We start from the raw sequence: 25,943 nt of genomic DNA on the forward strand, positions 1-25,943 counted from the left end.
TGGATAACGGATCTAAATATAAGGCATGAAACAGTAAAAAATCCTTGAAAGTGTGGGGAAAACACTTGAAGGTATCAGCCTGGGGGAAGACTTATGAAGAAGACTCCAATAGCAATTGCAACAACAGCAAAAATAAACAAAGGGACTTAATTAAACTAAATACCTTCTGTACAGCTAAGGAGAAAACCAAAGCAAAGAGACAACCATCAGAATGGGAAAAGATATTTGCATATTATCAATCGGACAAAAGCTTGATACCTAGAATCTATAGAGAAGTCAAAGTAAGCAACTAAAAAAAGAGCCAACAATCTCTTATATCAATGGGCCACTGAGATGTATCTTATTTTAAAGGGGCAAAATATAAGTTAAGCAATGAAAATGCTTTATTAAGAAGAGGAAAAGACTATTCTGAAGTATTTAGAAAGCAAGGGAAGTAAGCATTGACCTAGGTTGCTTCTACCTGAACTGTGGACTCCTATTTCTGTCCACCTGTTGGCTGCCAGGCTGGTGACCTGTTGCTGGAAATATTGCCATGGTAATGACAGTGTCCTGTGAGGGCAACACAAGAATCTCAGACAATAAAGTCCTTTCTGGGCGGCGCCTGTGGCTCACTGAGTAGGGTCCCGACCCCATATAGCAAGGGTGGCGGGTTCAAACCCGGCCCCGGCCAAACCATAACCAAAAAATAGCCGGGCGTTGTGGCGGGCGCCTGTAGTCCCAGCTACTCGGGAGGCTGAGGCAAGAGAATCGCTTAAGCCCAAGACCTGGAGGTTGCTGTGAGCCGTGACACTACAGCACTCTACCGAGGGCGACAAAATGAGACTCTGTCTCAAAAAAAAGAAAAGAAAAGAGAAAGTCCTTCCCGTAGTCAGCTTGTGTTTCACTTGTGGTTGTGGCCTTCCTGCCTTCTTTTGTCTTCTTTCTTGTCCAGACGAATTATGGCGATCTCTAACACGCCAAATAAACACACGAAAACAAGAGTTTATGAGTGTACTTCCTGGAAAATCCAGTCTGGTGTCTGGATTTTTCTTTTTCCTGAATCACACGTTGAAATCAAAATAGAAGTTGAAAGAATGAGGCCAGATGTGGTGTCTCACTCCTGTTAACCAGGCACTCTGGGAGGCTGAGGTGGGACGATCACTGGAGCTCAGGAGTTCAAGACCGACCTCAATAAAAGCCAGACCCTGTCTGTACTAAAAATAGAAAAATTAACTGGGCATTGTGGCAGGTACTTGTAGTCCTAGCTACTCGGGAGGGAGAGGCAGGAGGATTGCTTGAGCTCAGTAGTCTGAGGTTGCCGTGAGCCAGGCTGATGATGCGGTGCACTCTAGCCAGGGCAACAGAGTGAGACTCTCGTTTAAAAAAAAAAAAGTTTTAAAGAACTTCCTGATAGGGAAAAAGAAAAAATTGAGTGAGATCCTAAGAGAAAATAGAGCTGTTTTTATTGGCCATCTGCAAGTTAAATTTGTATTGATGTTTTAAGCATCAGTGTTGAAATAAATGTAAGTAAAATCAGTAAATTTTGTTCCGGTTTTGAGTCCTTTCTTCTGATTGGTTGTTCTTGGTACACTCTGAAACAGTGGCTGGCAGGCCTCGTCTTCAAAGGACCAGCCAGTAAATATTCCAGGCTCTGTGTCTCAGTTGCACTGAACTGTTACAGCTTGAAAACAGCCAGAGACAGTTGGTAAACAGCAGGATGTGGCTACATTCAAATAAAATTTTATTTTTAAATGTGAAAGTCTGAGTTTCATATAATTTGCACATCCTTTTTACTGTTTAAGAATGTTAAAGATAATTCTTAGCTCATAGGCTATACAAAAAATAAATAAAAGCTGGTAGAGATTTTTTGCTCTGTTCTAAGACTTTGGTAGAATAGCCAAAAGAAATAACTTCACCTGTATTTCCACAGGCTTTGGGATAGTGTTTATCAACACTTTTTTTATCTCACGGCATATTTGAACCTACAGTTAAACTTCCACAGCATGCTTAAATTATGTTGATTAAAAAAAGTAAAAAAGATAATATACTTTGCTTTGAACTTCTTTAAAAAATAATTTGATTTTTTTTGTTTTTCTTGAGATAGAATCTTGCTTTGTCACCCTTGGTCGAGTACTTTGGCATCATAGTTCCCAGCAACCTCAGCCTCCCAAGTAGCTGGGACTACAGATGCCGCCACAGTGCTCAGCTGTTTTTAGAGATGGTGTCTCGCTCTTGACCCCATCTCTAAAAATAGTTGAGCATTGTGTGTCTCGCTCTTGCTCATTCTGGTCTGGAACTCGTGAGCTCAAGCAATCCACCCTCCTTGGCCTCCCAGAGTGTGCTAGGATTACAGGCATGAGCCACCACTCCTGACCTTAATTGATGATCTTTAAAAATTTTCATAGTACATATAAGATTCTCTAACTGCTCTGGGAGAAAGCAATTAAGTTCTATTACTATCTGATATAGAAAAATCACCATTGCCTGTTACCTAAAATCCATCAAATGCTCTAGTTAATTGGTGAGAATATTGAACATAGCAGAAAGAAGTAATGCATGCCATAGGCTCTAAGTAGTATTAAGACCTCTAAAGATGATAGTTCTTTGCTGCTTCTGCTGTTGATTAGGCACCTACCATATGCTTGACCCAGCTTGGGTGTTGGGTGTGTAGCAATGAACATGACAGTCCCTAGTTCCAATTTTTGTGGCACTTTTTATTGTGCTAGTATTTTAGTGATTCTTTTGATCAGGCAAGCAGTCCAGGCTCTAAAGTTGCACCTGGGGTTGTTTAATACACGAGCTATTCTGAAGCCCCTCAGTGCTTGCCCAAACTACCATTGAAAGTATTTGTCCTTTTGGAGTAGTGCCTGAAGCAAGGGATGGAGCTTCTACTTTTTGGAATTTGGGGTCAAGGATGTCTTTTTACACACATGGCTTTGTTCTTTCAGGTGCATGCTCCGAGTCCTGGATTCCTTTGGCACTGAACCGGAGTTCAATCATGCTAATTATGCCCAGTCTAAAGGCCACAAGACCCCCTGGGGAAAATGGAATCTGAACCCCCAGCAGTTTTATACCATGTTCCGTAAGTATTCATGTCTTAACCTCTGCTTTCTAGAATGCCATCAGTGATCAATGGGAAAATTAATTAGGCGGCATCTATTTTGGGGTTATGATTCTCAGGGCCTTTAGCTGTACATGCCATTGAACCTTTGCCTCGGGAATAACTGCATTTTTTTTTTTTTTTAATTGGAATTGAAAGGCCATGTAAGCATTCTGTGAAAAGCCTTAGAAATGTTCTAGGGAAAATGTCCAATATGAAAAATCATTAGAAACCATTTGGAGAAAGGACTTTGCATCAACTTTAGATTGGCAGACGCTAAACACATTTCATGCCACACGAAAGCTATTCAGGATCCACGTCATCATTTATGAGGAATGGGGTCTTCCATGTGGGTCCAATTTCCAAATAGTTAAACCTTCATTATTTAAACATCAAACTTTTTAAAGAAAAGATTTGGCTTTTCTAAAAAAGAACTATTTTCAGCTCAGTTTTGTACTGTACAAACCTCTTAAATCCTGGGCCCAGGGTAAAATTTCATTTTTCTTGCTGGTGAGAGGTGTTTGTCAGTGGCAGTGATTACAGCTTGAGACGCAGTGAGAGCAGCGCACCACGCCACACCATAGTGAGCTGACTGCCCCTCGCTGCTTAGCTCTGAAACTTTCTCTGTTTCTGTAGCCTGATTTTCCCACATTCACGTTTCTTCTTGCAGCTATTGGTTTACCTGCCTCTGACCTCCTTTCTAATGACCTGAGGACTGCAAATCCAAATACTAAATTTGACAGTGTTTTTGCCAAAAAATAAATGTATTATTCACGTCAGCAGACCTTAGGGACAAGGCAAAGTCTTATTCTGTAAATGAAAGTTGGTGAGTTAAATAGGGACATGGGTGCTCAGAGTAGAGGATTCCCATTTTCCAAAATAATGTTAATCCACACATTTCCATTCAGAACACACTTCTGAGATGTGAACGTGTTTGCTTTGTTGAGTCAGGATCCCAGGGACCCCTGCCCTGCCTTTCCCCTGCAGCTGCCTCTCCCCCTGGTAGGTGGGCAACCTTTTTCTCAGGCTCACCCAATGTAATAACAGGAAACACAATGGACTAATCCTTAAGTGTTAGGGTTGAGAAGGGGGGAATTTAAGAATGGTTATAGCTAATAAGGGGAATAATTTAAAAAGTTGACTCACATTTAAATGTTCTTTTTAGCTGAGATTTGTGAGTACACTACGTGCATCATAAACATTATTTTTCTTGGCGCTGTGTCATCCTGCTATTGCAAGCTGTCCCTGGGGCACAGTTCAGGGGGCAAACTAATTTTTGCCACACTAGATGACAGATGGCTATCAGCAGGGTGTGACATGATCACAGTTAGCCACTGGTTTGACTTTGCCATCTGACTTTGAAGGACTCGGATGAAGAGGCACAAAATAATGTAAGAAGTGACCTGTGGGCTATGTCAAGTGAAATGTTAACTGTGTCCACAAGGGCCAAAACTGCCTAAATGATAGGGCGGGTGTGTGCCCTCCAAGGGATGATGTCTCCCTATCTACAGGGAGGAGAGAGGGAGACCCTGAAAATGCAGAGGTCTCTTTTATGATCTTGGAATTAAGAGTCCTGCAAGCCTATTTTGTTCTCCACAGTTGGAGGATTTCAGCGGTATGGGTTGACTGACAGAAATTCACCACTTAAAATGTAACCAAAGACAAAAACATGTATTAATAAAGGGGAACAATTTTTCTGACTCAGAATTCAGTAAAAATCAGGGAAAATTGATACATTTGACTGCCTTTAGGAAAAAAAAAACCTACATGGCGGAACAACCACCAGTGATACCATAATTGAATTATATCACAGAGGGGTAATATGACTAATATGATATAATTGAATTATATCACAGAGGGGTAATATGACCTATACATATAAACAGTTTCTAAACATTGAGAAGAAAAAGTTCTATAATTAATAGAAAACTAGGAAAAAGCTATTAACAATCGAAAGGTAAAAAACGTTATTACTCTAAACATGTGAAAAGATGTTAACCTCTCTCACAAGAAGAGAAATATGTTTTAAAACCGCACCCAGATGCCATCCCATGTCCCATCTACAGGCTGGCAAAAATGCAAAAGTTCAACAGCATAGCCGTTCTGGGAGAAACCAGTCCTCTTCCAGCTTGGTGGTTAGAATGCAACCTGGTGCTACCTCTGCAGGAGGGTATTTGTCAAGATCTGTCAGAACTGCTTGTGCATTTTTTCCTTCAACTGAGGAAACTTGCATCTAGGAATCTATCCATCCCAAAGATAAGTGGGGAAAAATAAGAAATGGCACGTGCACAAGGGCATTCATCATGGCACTGTCTGTAAGAGGAAAATACTAGAAACAAGCCAGGTGTCGTCGTATGTGAATGAGTGAATAACATGGTCCATTGTATTATGTAGCAATAAAAGGTGATGGCGCATGTCTCTACTCAAGGAGGGGCACATCTCGGTTGAGAGCTGCTTCCTTTTGTGTAGAGTATATGTTAGTGTGTACAAATGCACTTATAGTCCCAAAGCAAACAATGGAAGGATAAATTAATGAAAATGATTAATATTGGAGGAGGGGTGTGCAGGCTTGCAGGAAAAGGTCAGTGTCTCTTAAAGTACCTTGTTTTGACTTTAGAACTATGTAATGTTTTGCATAATTTAAAAGGAATTAAATACCCCAAAGAATTCCAGGTAGGGTCTGCAGGAGATACATATTTGCATACCTGCATCATTGCAGTATTATCCACAGAAGCCAAGAGTGGGGAGCAACCCAAATATAAAGATTAAAGGAAGTGCGGGGGTGTGGTGTGACCATACAGAAAAGGAAATCCTGTCTGTCACATGTCACAAAACAGATGAACCGCTAAGCAAAATAAGCCAGTCACAAAAGGACACGTACTGGATGATCCTACTTATGAAGTATCTGAAGTAGTAAAAATCACAGAGACATAAAGCAGAAAATTGGTTGCCCGGGGGTGAGTGACGGGGCAGGGGGAATTAGTGTGTAATGGGTATTTTGAATTTCCATGTCCCAAGATGGAAGACAATGTGACTATATGTAACACTGCTAAACTTTACATTTAAAAATGGTAGAGATGGTAAATTTAATAGTATATGTCTTTTACCACAATTAAAAAATAAAGAAAAAATGCACTAAAAATTGAAAACAGGTTTTAAAAGATGAATATCTTGTTGGGTTGGTGTTAACTCCATGCACAAAGAAAATACTTCAAGTGACTTGAAAGAGTCTTTTGACTGTACATTTATAGTGTGAAATATTTATATTATTTGAAACTGTTATAGTGTAGGACCCAAGATTTTCAGTATATAAGCAAGGGGAAGGATGTAAAGAGTCCAGAATGATAAGGCAAACAAGAGAAACCACAAAATCTAGTGGGTCACCTTTGCAAGTTGCCAGGACACCAACTTATTACTCTGAAAAATAAAGGGCAAGAATCCAGCTTTGATCTTGCTTAACACAAATTTTTTTTTAAGATAATCAAATGGCTGATGAGAGAAGGATTTTAATCATGAGAAATCACAGCTAATAAATGCAAAAAGAATGAAGAATTAGAAAATCAGCATTTTCATGCTTCTGATGAGACAGTTGAGCAAGGCAGTCATTACCAGTGGTGGCTGAATTCTTTAAGTTGTCCATGGAAAACTTACAGCAGAGGCCGTCTTGAATGAAGAAATGATGGTAGTGAATAGAGAATTGAAAGAGTTGAGACCTTTATCGTGTTTACATGTGTCTGGGCTGGGGAATTTGTAGCAGAAAACAGTATCTCCTACACCCTGCTTTCTAGGGCATGTCCACGGTGAACTTGGGCGCATCCCCGAGAGAGGGTCTCCTCCACATGGCAAAGCGGTGGGGACCAGTCCAGCCAAGTCTTTCCCAGTAGAACCCCTCTTTCCCTTACCCTGTGTGTAAATGCAGCTATTGTAGCATTTCTGAAAGGAAAGGCCATTCCTTTTGATTAGAAGAAGAAAATATCAGAAGTTATTTTTTCCTTGTGGATTTTTAAAAATGAAATAAACTTCCTAGTGCATAACACAGTTTGCAGGCTAACAGTCATTCTCTAATTGTATAAATACACACACCTACTGATGGGGGACACAGAAGTTTGGAGACCACGTGCAGAGCCGTCCTCGTAGAGTGCAGCCTTGAGCTGTGGCTGTCTTATTTAACATGTGGCAGTGTTGTAGCACATGTGCAGTGCAGAGATTGCTCAGCAGGAAGGTGAAGAGAAACACACGGTTGGATGCAATGGAGCTGCATCTTAGGAGCAGTGACTCATTTCCCGACTAAGTTGGTGGGGTCAGTGCAAGTTGGAAAGCTGTTTTTTCTGTACTTTTCCCCCTGATCTCAGAATTTTCACTGGCACCATCCTCTCTGTGCTCTGTTTGCAGGTGGGCATTGTAGGGTGTGTCCTTACTGACTGTCCCTGATACCTTCCTAAGCAGCTTCAAGAGGGACTGGTGGGTGCTCAGACAACATTATGGCCATTGGACTAAATCTATTAAGCGATGGTTTCTTCCAGGGAGCTGATAAGTCTGGAGGGCCTCCTTCCTGGGCCCTGGTTTCTCTTTCACCCCTTGTCCGCAAGCTGCCATGGTCTCTGAACCAGGTGCCAAGGCCTCCCTGGGGTTGCCATAACCAGCTCTTGTAAGCTCAGCATGGATCAAGCTTTTCCTCCTCAAAGACCACAGGGTCATGTCCAAACCCCACAACAAAGTATTCCAGACCTGAGGCTCTCTGGACTGACACCCTCAAGTGTCCTTCCCCAGGTCCTGGCCCCAGCCTTACCCGACAGCCTGGGATTCTCCAGAGCCAGCACATGATTCCTCACCACTCCTGTCTGCTTGAAATCAACCTTATAGCAAATTTTACTTTTCTTGCAAACTCTACTTAAATGACTTCCTCCATGTTACCAGTCAAATTTATAAAGGAAATGAACCTTATTACAACAGGGAAAGCCTTCCCCCACCCACCCCACAACACACACCAAAACTGACTCCCCTAACCCGAGGGTAACCATTGTTTTCTCAATGTATATATATATATATATATATATTTTTTTTTTTTGTAGAGACAGAGTCTCACTTTATGGCCCTCCGTAGAGTGCCGTGGCCTCACCCAGCTCACAGCAACCTCCAACTCCTGGGCCCAAGCGATTCTCTTGCCTCAGCCTCCCGAGTAGCTGGGACCACAGGCGCCCGCCACAACGCCCAGCTATTTTTTTTTGGTTGCAGTTTGGCCGGGGCTGGGTTTGAACCCGCCACCTTCGGTATATGGGGCCGGCGCCCTACCGACTGAGCTACAGGCGCCGCCCTCTCAATGTATATTTTTAAAAAGTTGTAATACACATACTACAATTTTGTGCCTATATTTTTCCCACTTAATATAGCATCTTTTTTCAGCTTGAAAACCATGGTTTTCAAGGCTCTCTTCTGGTCTGTCAAGTGGTGATCTCTAATTTGTGTTTATCTGGGGATGCTTTTATTTCTGGCTGAGAATTAACTGTTGGTTTTCCCAGGGTTTCCAAGTCCTGGCTGGGCTCCGTATGCAGACATTATTCCAGTGTTTTCCCGTAGTCTACTGTGCAGATTACTTGTTATAAACTACTAAAGACAATCTTTTATTTTTCACTGTCCCAAGTAAGGTACATTATACCTTAGGAAACAAAAGCAAGAAACCTGCCCACACAGAAAAATGAAATAGAGGAGACATTTGCCTATACCATTTGAAAGAGAAAACTCTAAAATTGATGACTTGCACTGCAAATTATCAGTATTTGGATAGCTCTGATTACCTGCATGACACCCATGTTCACAACTTCATCTGGCTTATGTAAAAACATTGGCAGTGGTAAAGCATCTTTATCCAATTGTTTTTTTCCCCCTCTCTTTCCCTGGAGAATATGGCTGAAAGTAGCAATAGCAGATGTTACTAAACACTGCATCACTGCTTTCAGGCAAGTTTCATCTCAGACTTTATTTTTATAGCCCACAAACATTTCAATAATCTTTGAAACCCAGTCTCCTGAAAAGCCTCACCATTCACATCCCTATAATAGAAGTTCACTCATTCTCTAAGAAAAGTCTGTTTGTATAGGTTTATTTTGTTTGTGTGTGTTGAATCATTCATAGTAGCTGTCATTCACAATGTGAAGGCACCAAGAATTTGCCTTCGGGGTACTCACATTCTATATTCTATATATAGTCAAGGCTGGGGAGTGTTCAGCATTTCTTGGTACACATGGAAATTTGGAACAGAAAAAATAGGGAAATGTAAGAGGGAGCTTGAGTGTTTAGTTTAAAGCAATGTTTTTCAGTTGTTGTTTTTTTTTTTTTTTTTTTGAGACAGAGTCTCTCTTTGTTGGACTTGATAGAGTACAATGGTATCATAGCTCACAGCAACCTCAAACTCTTGGGTTCAAGCAATTCTCTTACCTCAGCATCCCAAGTAGCTGGGACTACAGGCATTGGCAACAATGCCTGGCTATTTTTAGAGTCAGGGTCTCGCTCTTGATCAGGCTGGTCTTGAACCTGTGAGCTCAGACAATCTACCTGCCTTGGCCTCCCAGAATGCTGGGATTACAGGTGTGAGCCACTGCCCACAGCCTTTTCAATCTTTACCTCAAGGCACACTTGAACGTATGGCACACTTAAACTATGTTGATCTCAAAAGGAGTTAGAATATACTTACTGCGCTTTGAACTTCTTTTGAAAATAATTATATTAACGATTGTTAAAAATTTTTGTGGCACACCTAAAATCCTCTCATGGCACAACAGTTGAAAATCACTGGGTTAGAGCCTTTCTATTTCACGCCCTGCCCCTTTGATTTTTTTTCTTACTACCCTCACTTCCCAAGGTAAGGTGTAAGGTGCTCTATAGTAAGGGTAAAGAGGTGGCTAATCCTGAGTATTTTCTTGTTCCTTATGAGAGTGAATTTGAAAGTTAGATTGGGATATTTGGTTGTTGGTTTTGTCCACCTGTTCAATTTGCATCTCCTGATCCTGTGGAATATCTGAGTATCTGTTCTCTAGACACTTACTTTCAACAAGGTCAGGAGATACTCAAACAGATAAGGCCTCCTGAAGCTTACACTTCAGAAATGACAGACCGAGTTGAATGGAGCAGAGAAAACTTAAACACAGAGGCATATCCTAGTTGTGGCTGCTATTTGAGGTGAGTCATCCCAGAGGCTTCAATCCCCACTGCCAGTCTGGCCCCATCGGCTTCTATGCCTCTAGCCTTCTTGTTACTTGGGCAGGCCAGCCGTGCTCACCCGTGGGGACGTTTGTATTGCCTTTGCATTGGTTGTCCCATCTTCTGGCACATTCTTCCATTAGATTTCCCTATCTCCTCCAGTTTTTTTCACTGAAACAATTTGACTTCAGTGAGACTTACCATGACCCCCCCTTTTTTTATTAGATCATAACAGTGTACATTACTGCATTAGTGGGGTACAATGTGCTGATTTTATATACAATTTGGAATGCTTTGTAATTTCTTTCTCTCCAACTTCTTACTGTCATGTTTTATTTTCCTCCACAACTTTATCACTACCTAGCATTTATATTTTACTTTGATTTATTTTCTTTTTCCTCCCCTGGAATCTGCACCGTGTAATGGTAGGATTGTTTTATCTTTTTTTTTATTGCTGAAACTCTAGTATCTTGAAGAGTGCCTGACACATAGTAGGCATTCTGAAAATAGTTTATCCATCAAGGGACAACAATAATACCTGTTCTATTTTTATTTTTTTTATTAAATCATAGCTGTGTACATTAATGCATTTATGGGATACAATGTTCTGGTTTTATATACAATTTGAAATACAACAAACTGGTTAACATAGCCTTCACTGCACTTTCTCATACTCTACACTTAGTAGATTTGACATGTACCCTGGTAAAATGCACCATAGGTGTGGTCCCACCACTTACCCTCCCTCCACCTCCGTCCCCTCCTTTCCCCTCCACCTCCTCTTCCTATTTTTAGCCCATGCAGCAGGTAAGGAAGGAGAAGAACTACTACACAAACTTCAGGTTACAGAAGCTTCTTGAGGCCAATGGCCTCAGCTTACTCTCTTTTCACAAAATAATACAAGAGGTGTTCAAACCATACTAATGTCATTGATATTCTTTGAATTTCCCTGGGGTTTGGGGGCTCTTAGTCATTTTTATTTTTGCACAATCTGATTGGAATGGTGGCTTGTGGATCAAAAGTTTTGCCTGACAAAACAGGAACTTTAGAAAGGAACCAGTCCCATTCCTGCAAGTGATAAAACCTGTTGACTGTAGCTAGGGATCATTGCTTACTTATACCATTTATTTTTAACAAAGGAGCGATCTGTGATTCAAACTTCCTTTTTGGCCTTTAACTTGGATCAGGAGGGCTTTGCCTTTAACTACAGTGTAGACCAGTGAGTAAGAGGATCAGCCTGTGGCTCCTTTAGCTCCTTCAGTCTGAGACTCAACCTTCGAGAGTGATGTTCCTTTAAGGAGTCTATTCCCTCCTAAATTACTTTTTGACACTTGAAAAATGTACTCTGGTGTGCCTTCTGTCAAGAGTTCAGGTACTCATTTTTCAACCCAACTATACATTGTAGTTTCCCTAGCCTGTATTCCAGCTTACTCTCTTGAAAAGCCTAGCATCACCACCATTTGAAGAAAAATCAGTTTTGGTAAAATTTGAAGCATAACATCAGTGTGTATAGCTTTTTAAAACCATATTTCTTCTTGTGTGACTTTATTTTTCCATGAAGTTTTTTCTATCATGTCAGTTTCATCATCAGAATCAGCAAAAATTTCATAGCTCTGATTTTTTGTCATTTCTCAAACATAAAAAAGTAAAAGAAATACACACCGGAAATCTAAAACCCAGATTGTACCATTAACAGTTTATTTGTTCTATGACATATCAATCTGTATCTGTATGCCAATCCTCTCTCCATCAATCCATCATTTTTTGTTTTTGTTGGACGCATAAACCGTTAGATCAACAGTTCTCAACCTTCCTAATGCTGTGAACCTTTAATACGGTCTAAAGCGGTTGCAACCCACAGGTTGAGAACCGCTGCCTTTCAGGGGTCCTCAAACTACGGCCCACAGGCACATGAGGCAATGTGATTGTATTTGTTCTCATTTTGTTTTTTTGTTTTTTTTTTGGTTTTTGGCCAGGGCTAGGTTTGAACCCGCCACCTCCGGCATATGGGACTGGCGCCCTACTCCTTGAGCCACAGGCACCACCCTCATTTTGTTTTTTTGTTTTTCAAAATAAGATATGTGCAGTGTGCATAGGAATTTGTTCATAGTTGTTTTTTTTTTAAACTATTGGCCCTCCAATGGTCTGAGGGACAGTGAACTGGCCCCCTGTTTAAAAAGTTTGAGGACCCCTGCATGCTTTAGCATGATGTCATTAACTAGAGTTCTATATTATTTATAGAATAAATTATGCTTATTTCCTTTTTATGTATGGCATTGAATTATTTAATTATCAGTCACTCCAGCTGATATGCTTAGTGTAGGGAAACCCATGCTTGTCTTGTTCACTGGTATATCCTGAACTCGTAAGTTGTTGCAGACTTACAGCAATGTTAGAATTTTAATTTAAAAGTATGTTATTGCTAATTTGCTTTTTATTTTTGTGGCCTAGATAAAAAGACGTTAATTTATCAGTCCAATAAATATTTACTGAACAACTACGTTATACCAGGCCCAGGCTGGATTGTGACATAGTGGGTGAGCTACCTTTGCTAATGAGTAATCCCAAGAATTGGCTTTGGTTTGGAACTTGGGTGTAAAGAGCAGATGCGAAAGGTAGTTGAGGCATGGCCCCTGTTCCTGCTAGTGTAGACTTACCTACAAAGTCAATGGTTTCTGATTAAGCATTCATCATTGACTTAATCACGCATTCAAAAAATATTTACTTAATGCACTCGGGGCAGTCAGGACCTAAAGCATGGCTCTGTCCTCAGGAAGTATACAGGCCCTCAGGGGAAACAGTAATGTGTGATAAGGGCTCTAACTCTTCCTGGTCTAAGAGTGCCAAGGAAGGGCACACTCAGTCTGGGAGATTCACAGAATCCCATCAACTGGGAGGTGAGGTGAAGTGAGGTGAGGTAAGTCTTAAAGGGAGGAGGAAGTAATAGACATGCCAGACAGATGAGATAAGATAAACACGGCCTAAGTACATCAGGACAGGTGGAGCAGAGGCTTGTATCAATTGGGGCTGTTCGGAGTTAAAGCTGGAATGCTAGCTCGGCTGGCCCCACTTCCTTCTGAAGCAGGTGAAGATTTTCAGCAAGACATGGCCACGTATTTGTTCAAAGTCTACATTGTTAAGCAACTTGGAGGTGGAACTGGGGCTGGGGGACGGTGAGGAAGGAAGGAAGGGGCAAAGCTGTAGGTGTGGAGGTTGCTCAGAAACCCACTGCAGAGTTACAAGGGTGTCATGATAGACAGTATCCCTGGATTTAAGAAGCCAAAAATTGAAAATGTCCTAAGTGTCTTGTGGTAGCATGTCCTAGAGAGGACATGACCGTGGGCCTGGTCACAAGGTTGTGGCACTTGTCACTGAGAGTCATTGAGACCAGCTTCTGCAGAGCTGGGTTCGGGCCTGGAGGACATGTCTGCCTCTCTCTTCCCTATCTCAGCTTTACCCTTTTCTGGGCTGGTGTCATTCTCAGGCAGGCCATCCTCACAGGAAGGCGGGGAGCCACCTGCAGCCCTAGACTTCCACAGTGACAGTTTCATGACACTAGCAGAAAGACTTTGACTTCAAAAGTAGTTCTGATTAGTCATGAAGAAAGCTGAGCAATGGGACTTGGATTGTAAACCTGTCTATCAACTCAACTGAGCCTTTGCTGGGTGGAGTCCTTTCAGTTATCTGCCCCTCTGTGGAGGTGTGGGGAGTTGGGTGAAAGGTTACAGAGCCGGAGATGAAAGATTATTCTGAGATGCGAGACAAAAGGAAAACAGGCCCGGCCTGTGCAATTAAAATGGCTTTATTCCACCTGGGTGCAGGTGGGGTGGGATCTCCAACTGGAAAGAAATCCACATGTGGGTAATGGTGGACGGGGGATTTAAAGGGCTAGGGAGACAAGGATTGGTCCATCCACCACTTCCTGGGAGGGACTTACACTCATTCTTCCTGCACAGGTTGGTTCTACCTGGGCAGGTCTGTTTGGGCGGGTACCCCTGATTCTATCATGGGGTGGAGGTGGTCAGAGTCAGGATTGGCATCACCCCAACCACCTGTATGGAACAGAAGTACACGGCTTGGGGGAGGACTAGTTAGGCCCACAGAGGGCTCTTGGCAAACCACATCTGACAGGGGGTCCAGGCACATCAGGTGCTGAAGTATTGTACTGTCTTCACGAGTAGTGATGAGCTGTGGTTATAACCTGGAGAGAAATCTATGACACATTGTGTAAGTGAAAAAAAAGTTTATTAAAGAGTAGTGTAGTAGGATCCAATCTTAGTTTGAAGACACAAAAAGATCCATAAACTTAGGAGAAAACAAAAGCCCACTAATAGTGCTTATTTCTAGGTGGTAAAATGATAGGTAGCTTCTTTTTTCTCTTATACTTTCTCTATAATCTGAAAAAGAGTTTTAGGGCCAGGCACGGTGGCTCACGTCTGTAATCCCAGCACTCTGGGAGACCAAGGCAAGCAGATTGCTTGAGCTCACAGGTTTTAGACCAGCATGAGGCAGAGTGAGACCCTGTCTTTAAAAAAATAGCCAGGGGCGGCGCCTGTGGCTCAGCGGGTAGGGTGCCGGTCCCATATGCCGGAGGTGGCGGGTTCAAACCCAGCCCCAGCCAAATTAAAAAAATAGCCAGACACCTGTAGTCCCAGCTTCTTGGGAGGCTGAGGCCAGAGGATCACTTGAGCCCAAGAGTTTCCTGTGAGCTATGACACCATGGCATTCAACCCCAGGGCAACTGAGTGAGACTGTCTCAAAAAAAAAAAAAAAGAAAAGAAAAGTAATAAAACATTTTTATTTAAGAAAAATGCAGCCAAGCACACTGACTCACACCCATAATCCCAGCACGTGGGAGGCTGAGGTGGGTGGATTGCCTAAGCTCACAGGTTCCAGACCAGCCTTTGCCAGAGCGAGACCCCCATCTCTAAAAAATAGCTCGGCAATGGGGCAGGTGCCTGTAGTCCCAGCTACTTGGGAGGTTGAGACAAGAGGATTGCTTGAACCCAAGAGTTTGAAGTTGCTGTGAGCTAAGACGCCACAGCACTCTACCAAGGGTGACCAAGTGAGACTCTGTCTCAAAAAAATAAATAAAAAATTAAAAAAAAAAACATAAACAAACTTGTTTATTGCAGAACCCTTGGCAAGAGCTGATGAGGCCTGAACTGAGAAGGGTGGAGAGGGGGGAATGAATTGAGGGGTTTTGAGAAGCTGATGTCCCTGGGACTTGATACATGACCAAGGGTTGAGGAATGAGCCTGCCTGGTTCCTGCCCTTGGTTACCAGGTAAGTTGGGGATACACAGCATTCTCCTAGATGCCTGAGACTTACTGCTAGAAAAAATAGACCTCATAGCATTTGAAGGAAAAGGCAATTCAGCTTAAAATTTTTGAATTGTGTTTAAAACAAAGATTACTTACTGGTTGATAGATATTTTAATAAGTAGTTGGTAAGCTCTGTGAAACAAAAAACTCACCTCCATTTTGTAATCCATCAATACTTAGCATATAACCTGGCTTGTAGAAAGTGCTCCAAAATGTCATCAAATGAATTATTCAAGCTAAGCTAATATTATTTCTTAAAGTAATCATCGCTATAATCTGTTCAGGGAACACATCAAGCTGATTTGTAATCATTTCTAAATAGGTGCTTCCAAAGTGCTTAAAATAGTGCCTTTCTTAATAAGAAAAGATGTTTGTCCTAAATCATTTTAAAATCATTGTTAATGTTTAGCAAATCCCTGCAGTTTACAGCACGTAAAAAGGTCAGTGTGCCCTGCATACATATGGCACAAGTTACTCAAAAAGCTGAGGTCACACCATGTAGATATTCTGGGTCTCACAGGTGTATTTTGTTCTTTTTTTTTCTTTTTATAGTTTCAGGTTAATTGGAGGGTACAAAGAATTAGGTTACAGTGTTTGCATTTATTAGGTAGAGTCCCTCTTATAATCATGTCCCACCCCCAAGAGGTGTGCCATACACCCTAACATTGTGACCTTTAAGTGAGAGCACACCCATCCATTCTCCCTCCTCCCCTCTCCCTGCTCCCTCATTCCCCAGCCCCCCACCTTGAATTGATTTTTTTTTTCTCTTATGTGGGTGTGTATTAGATCTTCTACTGGCTTCATATTAGTATTGAGAACATTGGATTCTTCCCCATTCTTGTGATACTTTACCAAGAAGAAAGTGTTCCAAATGTTTATTGCAGCCCAATTCATAATTGCTAAGTCATGGAAGAAGCCCAAGTGCCCATCGACCCATGAATGGATTAATAAATTGTGGTACATGTATACCATGGAAAATTATGCAGCCTTAAAAAAGATGGAGACTTTACCTCTTTCATGTTTACATGGATGGAGCTGGAACATATTTTTCTTAGCAAAGTATCTCAAGAATGGAAGAAAAAGTATCCAATGTACTCAGTCTTACTATGAAACCAATTTATAGCTTTCATATGAAAGCTATAACCCAACTATAGCCCCAGAAGAAGGGGAAAGAGGAGAGGGAAGGGAGGAGAGGGTGGGTGGAGGAAGAGTAATTGCTGGGGCCACACCTACAGGGCATTTTACAAGGGTACATCTTAAATTTACTAAGTGTAGAATATGAATGTCTTAACACAATAACTAAGAAAATGTGGTGAAGGCTATGTTAACCAGTTTGAAGAAAATATTTCAAATGGTATATAAAATCAGCACATTGTACCCCATGATTGCATTAATGTACACAGCTATGACTTAATAAAAAAAAAAGTTCCAACTCAATCCAAGTTAATAACAAAAGATGTGAAGTATCCATCTTTTTAAATGGCTGAATAGTATTCCTTGGTATACATATACCATAGCTTGTTAATCCATTCCTGGGTTGATGGGCATTTAGATTAGATCGTTTCCACCTCTTGGCTATTGTAAAAGGAGCTGCAATAAACAATCTAGTGCAAATGTCCTTAGGATAAAAGGATTTTTTTTTTTCTTCTAGGTAGATCCCTAGTAATGGGATTGCAGGATCAAATAGGAGTTCTAATCACATGTGTATTTTGGCCTACCTTATTATAATACTATTTTCCTTCAAAGAATGGTTTACTGTTGTAGTTCAAAGGGTTCTGAAAATTTAGTATTGGAACTACCAGGCTGTATGTGAGAGCAGCTTCAGGAGCTTAGGCTCTGGCATCAGGCAGTCTGGGTGTGAATCGCAGCAGTGCCATTTGCTAGCACATAGACTCGGGTAGTCTAAGTAGCTCTCTTTCTCATCTATACAAATGTTTTATAAGGTGGTCATGAGGATAAAAAGAAAGACTGAGGATACTTGGCACAAAACTTAGCATGTTTTCAGAACTCTAATATCAGCTTTTTAAGAAAAAGAAAGTCACACTTGTTTATCTTCTGGGATAGAGTGATTTCCTGCATCCCATTTATGATGGGATTTCTTTGATTGATCTTGAAATGTAAATACCTTTTCTTTGAAACCCAACACAACCAAAGTCTATGTTCCCATAATAAGGCAGGGCAAAAGAGAACACTTAGTTTGAGGTTTAATCTCATTTAAAAGGTCATTTCAGCCCAATTCATAATTGCTAAGTCATGGAAAAAGCCCAAGTGCCCATCGATCCACGAATGGATTAATAAATTGTGGTATATGTACACCATGGAATATTATGCAGCCTTAAAGAAAGATGGAGACTTTACCTCTTTCATGTTTACATGGATGGAGCTGGAACATATTCTTCTTAGCAAAGTATCTCAAGAATGGAAGAAAAAGTATCCAATGTACTCAGCCCTACTATGAAACTAATTTATGGCTTTCATATGAAAGCTATAACCCAGTTATAACCTAAGAATAGGGGGAAGGGAGAGAGGGAGAAGATGGAGAGGGGAGGATGGGCGGAGGGAGGGTGATTGGTGGGATTACACCTGCGGTGCATCTTACAAGGGTACATGTGAAACTTAGTAAATGTAGAATATAATTGTCTTAACACAATAACTAAGAAAATGCCAGGAAGGCTATGTTAACCAGTGTGATGAAAATGTGTCAAACTGTTTATAAAACCAGTGTATGGTGCCCCCATGATTGCATTGATGTACACAACTATGATTTAATATTAATAAAAAATAAATACATAAATAAATAAGAAAGAACAAAGAAAAGAAAGGGTCATTTCAGATATGGAGAAGTATCAGCCTGGACTTGTGGCCTTTGATTTAATATAAGCAATGTAATAAGACCAAGGCATGCTTTGCAGATACTACCAAGTAGGTACCAGCTGGTGGCCAGCTCCTTGGAAGCAAGTCATGCCAGGCCTGTGGTTACTTTGCTAGGAAAAGGTGCAGCTGAGCAAACCCTTATGATGCCAAGGCTCAGTGTCCTGTGGCAAATTTAGAGTCACCTGAGAGAAAAGAGACTTGCAGAGGTCTACCTTGTACCCAGGCTTCAGCCCATCACACACGGTGGTGCTGTTTGTAAGCACTGCCTATATTTCTCCTTAGTCTTACCTGAGGTCCTCAAACTGCACTTAGAGGCTGTTGATCCCCAAGTAAACATCTCCCAAGGGGAAAGGGGAGTTAAAGTCTATGGATGAAAGCTTGGAGAGAGCATGGATGTGTAATCCATTCTTTCATGCAGTGTCAATATTGATTTAGAACCAAATTGTGGTCCTGATACAATGAAGCTATTCAAGTTTTTTGACTAGAGTATTTTTTCCCGTTTCTCCCCTATTTGATCTAAAAGCTTAGGGGAGTCTTTGACACAAAAATGTATGCATATATGTGCTGTTTTCTTTTTGGGGTTTGACCGTCATTTTATCTTCAACTACATGTTAGTTGAAGATAAAATGTGAATAATGTGAATTATAATGTGAATATAGACCTGTTGAGTATTTTACAAGTATTTTTCGAAGTGGCCCCATAGGAAGTAAATACCTGCATTGTGGAAACAAATATCTTAATCACCTTATAAATTTTCTGAAAATAGAAAAAACAATGCTGCAGTGTAGTGTCAGAGTCTTGTTCAAAACTTGTGGAATCAACAAAAATTTCTACCAAGAGGTATTTTAAGCAACATCGTGATCCTGGGGCCTCTCACAGGCCCTCTTCCCGTCTCCTCTCAAAGCCCCTCCTGCCCTCCGCTGCTCAGAAAGGGAAGCACAGCAACCACTGCCTCTGGCTGGCGGGAGAATTTATTCAGTCATTTACTTTTCAGCCACTGCAGCCATTGCCATTGCCTCTGGGCACTTGTTCAAAAACGCAGAAATGAAATAACAGATTGGCCAGGCCGAGCCCAAGTCCCCAGCCACAACCCTATTATCTCCTTGTTCTGTCACCCCCATTAGGCAGAGGCTTGGGAGACGGAGGGTGACAACACAGTGCTTACGCAGCTCGTGCATCTGCGCCGCCCAGGGCTCCCTGCCAGCCTGCCCTCTTCCTCGCGTTCCCCTGCACCATGCAGACTGGTGAGGGGGGAGTCGGGGCATCCAATTGCTAGGCCTGGGCTGCAGGCCCGCCTGCCTCTGCCCTTCCCTCCATCTTGAGGTGCTTCTGCGCCACCTCCTTGCCCAGGAAAGGCTGTTTCAGTTCTGGGAACCAGGACAAGCTGAAGGGACCAGCATCCTCCGTTTGCCCACCACCTACCTGGGGATGCCCATGGCCGAAGCTACAGTGCACGGGCTTGACGGAATCTCGATATCTCGATTACCAAGAGGCCTTCGGCATTGCATTATTTATAGCTGTTCTATTCAGGTCAGAGCCGAGCAAAGTGCTTGCTCCATTTAGTATCAGCCATGTGTGTCCTCTGCAGGGCCATCCCTGAAACGCTGAGATTTCTCTGGATAGAATGAAAGTGGAAGAGTCTGCACTTAATCAAGAGAGAAGTGTTTCCTACTTACTGCCTCCTGGTGACACCCCTTTAAGATTATAGGCCCAAGATACAAATATTTGGAGAGAGTATGAAGTTGCTTTCTCCCGTGGTCAAGTGTTAAAGAAGGTGTAGAACTCAAATGATGAGGGAAACCCAGAGCAAATGCCTTTTCTCTTTAAGAGTAGTCTATCCAATAGATACTATTTTTTTGCAGTGGTTGGGTTTTTTGGAGTAGTTTGTATCCCTGGGGAATTTTACCTTTTTTTTTTTTTGTTTTCTTTCTGGGCCCCTGCTCAATATAGCCCGTTATTACATCTTTTATTAGTGAATAAATCTTAGAGAAGGTGAAAGGTTAAGGTGGGCTGGGGGGGGAGGGGAGGCGCACTGTTGCTTGTTCCCAAATCCTCTTTTACCTAACGGAGTGGTAAAACGCAGCTGGAGTGAGATCCGACTATGTGAGGCCACCCCGTACAGAACGTCTGATTCAGCTCTGCCCTTTCCACCCTTGGCCATTTAGTGGAGAGAGCCGGACAGAGGCATCTCTGCCAAGGGACAGCCAGTAGCTTTGCTCTGAGGAAACGAGGATGGAGAGAACTCAGCTTAATGACTTTCAGACAGCTAGATTTTCAGGTGAACCTATCCTGAGAAGAATTACTCCTGAACAAAGGTTTTGCTGGGGATGTGTGGGAAAGAGGGATCCCCCTCTCCCCTCGGGTAAGGAAAAGCAGGGTCACATGAAGTCACACAAGTCACCCAGGTAACTTGTGGGTGAGATGGCCTGCAATACATTTATAATTATTATTTCTTCTTGTCAACTGAACCCTCACCATCCTCCCCTCTCTTTTCCCCCTCAGCTCACACCCCAGACAACAGCTTCCTGGGGTTTGTGGTTGAGCAGCACCTGAACTCCAGCGACGTCCATCACATCAATGAGATCAAAAGGCAGAACCAGTCCCTTGTGTATGGCAAAGTGGATAGCTTCTGGAAGGTGAGTCAGCCTGTGCAGCTCACTCTCTCTGGAAAGAAGCTCGTTGGGTGATTTAATTGAACTTTGATCCGGGGAGTAATCAGGCCAAGTGCCCAGGGCTTAGTGGGATGTGCCGAGCAGTAAACAGGAAGGTTCAAGGGCCTGGTGGCTCGGCATGTGGCCTTCTCACCAAGGCTATGCCTGCTCCTCCAGGCAGCAGCTATCCAGCAAACCCTTCACTTGGCATGGCAGAAGCGACACATTCCAGCTTCCTTCACACTTTGTACTTGCTTCTGAAAGCCAGGGCCTCACAGGGGTTGGAAAACTTTCTGGAGCTGGACAGGGAGAAACTTGGCCGAGTGAGTCTTCTCTGCTGTCTGAGAAACAGAGAACTCTGTTTTCATATTACTGTATCTCCCCAGTCAAGGAAGTTAGAAGTCCTACAGCTGTGGGAGCACAGCAATGTGCAGGGTGAAGAATTCCTGTTACTGCTCTTCTGACCCCGTGTTGGGAAAGGAAGAGCTGGGCCCCACCCCTCCGCTCCGAGATGCTGACTGTGTGAACGTGGAGATGAGATTGGGCTATTTCCTGGGAGACTGATTTAATTCCAGATAACTGTCTGTCTTATAAACAGCTAGAGTTTTGTCTTCACTTAGTACAGAAGTTCTCAGTTGTGGGTAATTTTATCTCCTACTGCCCTAGCCCTGGGGAACACTTGGTAATCATCTAGAGACAGTGTTGGTGGCCGTGTCTGGTCAGTGGTACTACTGGCTTGTCCTGAGTAGAGGTAGGGATGTGTACACGTCCTGCAATGCCCAGGACAGCCCCTGGCACACAGAAGCAGTGCCAAGGTTAAGAAACCCTGGCTAGGCTGGTGATAGTTAATGTTATTCCACACTTTCTTCTCTCAAGTAAAATAAAATAAAACTAGATAATAAATGGCTATTTAAGGTGGTCCTGTGAATTTATACATTTTACTTCCCTTGTATCAAAATGTGAAGGGTCAGCACATTTTTCAGCTGACTTTTAGACAAACTTGGGCTAAGAGCCTATTGGGTATTCTCGTGCTCAGCTTGGTTATGAAATGATGGAGCATGGCGTTGGCTTTAGGAAGGTGCAGGCTCTGAAAGAAGAGCCTCTGTCTGCTGCTGCTCAAAGAAAAATAGCTCGCATGTTCATGTGGTCTTGACCTTGAAATGGCATCATCTGTTTTGGAGCCAGGTGCGGCTACCTCCTAGGTGCCTCTGGCAACGTTTTCTGGTTCCTTAGAAAAACAAAATGATAAATTGATTCTGAATGCTTTTTGGCTACCTGTTTTAGATAAATTAGTATCACCAGTACAAAGATGACTTCCTTGTGCCTGTCCCAAATGTGTTAACTGTGCTGCTTAGGTGGTTTGGAATCTTTCTGCATTTCGAGGTGTTCAAACCCTGCAGGTGTTCAGCCTTCCTTGTTCCTAGCCTGTGCATTGGCCAAAGATTAAGAAATGCTGAGTACCGGTGTGTCCATGTTCATCTTTGCCTGAATACCAAAACATCTAGAGTGCTGTCTCAGTTTTCTTACGTCAGTCCAGCATTCTGTGCTGGGAAAAGCAGTGTAAAGTTTTCACATGAATTCAGAACATCTTCAATTCTTGAACATAGCACAGTATGTGAGAATTTAGTCTCTTTTTCCGTCCCAGAGTATTTTGTGAAGGCACACAGAAAACAGATGTGCCTTTTAGGTGAGAAGTTGCTCCAGCCACATTTCCAGAGCTGCATTTGACACAGGCTTCAACTTGCAGGGGGTTTTATGGGTGGCTTTTCCCATCCCACATGCCAGTGCTCCTTTGCCTCCTCCTCTGGAAGGAAAATGACACCTGTCAGTTCTGGGAGGTTTGGGGTTGCAGTGGGGGGTGGTGTACAATATGGGCCAGATGATTTGGACAATCTTCCTTTACTCTGAGATTCTAGGACTTGTTCAAATTCTAAAGATTTCTGCTGTTCTTTTTGCCACTCAACTTCATGGGAATGTCCCCACCCGCTCAGGGCATGTTCCTGCCTATCCAAACACTAGAATGGGAAATGCCAGCACATGGCTCCAACCTGGGCTGACTGGACCCCAGGGAGTCATCTCCCGGCCCAAGGCAGTCCAGCTTCTTGGGAGAAGTTGGAACTGACAGCCCAGCCAGATCCTTGAAATCCCTTATTTGGTTTTTGGAAAATAGGAGCAGTGAGAATGAACCATGGGACAGAAATAAAAAAGATGTGTGTGAGGCTAAGGCAGAAGCTCTCCAGGAGTCCACATTAGGACCGCTCAGGACTGATGTGGAAGGGGAGGTGTTGAGAGGGTGATGAAGCCCCACAGTGCAGAGACACCCCCAGCCCCAAGAGAAGCAAGGGTGCTTTGGAGGGACTAGGTGGGGTGGAAGGCAGACAAACACAGCCCCTACAGCGGCGGTTCTCAACCTGTGGGTTGCGACCCCTTTGTAACAATGAAAATACATCAAGGCATCAGGAAGGTTGAGAACCACTGCCTTACAGCCTGGAGAGGAAGAGAAAGCGACTCCTGGCATTCCTGGCAGCCTTGGTGTCCTAGATCCCATGTCCTTTTCTCGCTCCCTGTTCCCTTGTGGTATCCGGGCACATTCTGTTTCTTACAGGCACCTGCCGTAAAGACACCTACTGAAATAGACAGGTCCTCCTGCATTCTCCGTGCCTGTCAAACCCTTGGAAAAAAAATGTTTGTGGCCCTCATTAATATCATTATTGGGGCCAGATAGAAAACCCCACTATGGGAATCAGTGGGGGGTTGGGACCACGGGGTCAGTCCTGTGAGGAACTGGACAGGCCTCCCAAAGTATTCAGATTCCAATTTTTGAGCTACTAGTGGTTGGCAAACTAGCCTGTGGACCAAATCTAGCCTGCCATCTGTTTTTATAAATTTTTATTGGAACATAGCCAAGGCCATTTCATTGTCGATCACTACTTTTGCATCAAAATTGTGACATTGAGCAACTGTGACAAAGATCATATGACCCATGAAGTCTAAAATATTATCTGGCCCATTCCAGAAGTTTGCTGACCCCTGAGCTATGCCATCTCCCGGTAAGCCAAGTCCATCCCAGAGGACACACTGGCCCACAGTCCCTGGCATGGATCTCACCAGAGGTCTTTTTTGGCTTGTTTGGGGGGGGGAGGGATCTTAATCATATTCTACATGATTGAGAATAATGGATAAGCAATGTGCGGAAATATGAAGAGTGACTTTTCTAAAATCCTGACCACTCTAAAGATGAAGCCCCAGGCACTGAACGTGGTGCCTCTTCATGGGCATTCAGCAAAAGCTTAGTGCTTATTTAGGAATGCATTGATGATAAAAGATGACCTCAAATTTGTGGGGTACCCCCACTTCTCAGAGCCCTTAACAGCCATCATCTGAGGTGGTACCTACTGACCCCTCTGTAACCATCCTGGCTTAGAGATGAAGAACTGGCTCAAGGAGGTGGTGATGTGGCCAAGTCCAACAGCACACGAAGTGCCAAAATGTCCAGGCTCTGACCTCCCCTCTTGGAGACTTGCCTCCTTTTTTTCTTTTTTTGGTTTTTGGCCGGGGCTAGGTTTGAACCTGCCACCTCCGGCATATGGGACCGGCGCCCTACTCCTTGAGCCACAGGTGCCGCCCGAGACTTGCCTCCTTGATGCCCCTTGCCTCCCTGGAGAGTGGGTTCTTGTTTCGAGCAGGATTCTAAAGCTGGAAAGGAAGATCTCCCTAGGTGACCTACCTAAGTGTAGGGCAGAAACCCTGGACAAATAGTAGTATAGCAGTTGCTCCCGGCTGCTTCTCATGATCGCCAAGTCAGCAGCAGCCTGGCAGCCAGTTCTGCAGAGTAAATAGGCCTTATTTGAGCTATTCAAATCATTTCTGCCTCCAGAGCCTAGGGCCTGGCTCACTCTAGACCTATCCTGCCTGGCAGCAACCAAAGTCATCCAGTCTTAACTGAATTTGAAAACCTCCCTTTTATCTAGACCTCAAAGACATTGTGAATTTACAGCATTCCCCCAAGTGACATATAGCCCCTTTCCTCTGGGCCTGAGAAATCAGGCAGCAGAACCTTCAGAAGTGTGATGCAACTTTTCCCTCTTTCATGCCCTTTTTTATTCCGTTCTTTATACAGCAGCTGACAGAGTAATCTTTTTTAAAATATAAATTGGATCGTGTTACTCCTTTGCGCAAATTCTCCAGCAACTTCATTTTAAACTTAGAATATGCTACGTTTACAGTGAAATCCAGCCTGGCTGGCATGGTGGTGGGCTCTCTGCAAGCTAGCCACACTGCTCTGCACCTCCTCTTTCCTCTGGCTCCGGGCTGTGGCCACGGGGCTCTGACACACCACTCTCCTCCCCCACCTGGGCACCCCACCAAACCTCTTTGATGGCCGCTGCCTGCCCTGGCTCACCCCCACTTGTGTCCTCAGCCAGATGTCACCCCTTGCATAGCACAGTACCCTGTTTATTCCCTTTATACAATTTAATCCTTTTATAATCATGTGTTTATCTTTTATTGTCTTTTTCTCCTATCTTGCTATAGACTCTGAGAGCAGGAATCGGGTCTGTTTTGTTTACTCAACACTGCCTGGCACAGGGTAGGAACTCAGTAACTACTTGGTGACTGACTGAATCTTCTTTCACTTTAACTTAAATTACTGATTTATCTGGGGAACTTGGGATATGACGTAGATTGCTTTCTGCTTTGAGGCATTTCCCTGTGTTCTCTGCTAGCACAACGGAGTCTGAGAGAAGAGGTTTGATGGAAAAGGGACAGGACTACAATTATGAAATTCTGCAGATCTCATAGAGGCTTGGAGAGTTTTCT

At 43.0% G+C, this 25,943-nt stretch overlaps 1 protein-coding gene across 4 annotated transcripts in view; it reads left to right on the forward strand.

Moving 5' to 3' along the window:
* The window catches only part of MGAT5 (alpha-1,6-mannosylglycoprotein 6-beta-N-acetylglucosaminyltransferase), a 353,367-nt gene that overhangs the window by 248,668 nt on the left and 78,756 nt on the right, over window positions 1–25,943 (forward strand). For all 4 annotated transcript variants that reach the window (XM_053596771.1, XM_053596769.1, XM_053596772.1 and 1 more), the window contains 2 exons: window positions 2,928–3,061; window positions 20,977–21,110. In XM_053596771.1, coding sequence (XP_053452746.1) covers window positions 2,928–3,061; window positions 20,977–21,110 — 268 coding nt within the window. The remainder of the gene's footprint in view (window positions 1–2,927; window positions 3,062–20,976; window positions 21,111–25,943) is intronic.

Source organism: Nycticebus coucang, chromosome 7 (assembly GCF_027406575.1).
Source record: "Nycticebus coucang isolate mNycCou1 chromosome 7, mNycCou1.pri, whole genome shotgun sequence".
NCBI classification, from domain to species: domain Eukaryota; kingdom Metazoa; phylum Chordata; class Mammalia; order Primates; family Lorisidae; genus Nycticebus; species Nycticebus coucang.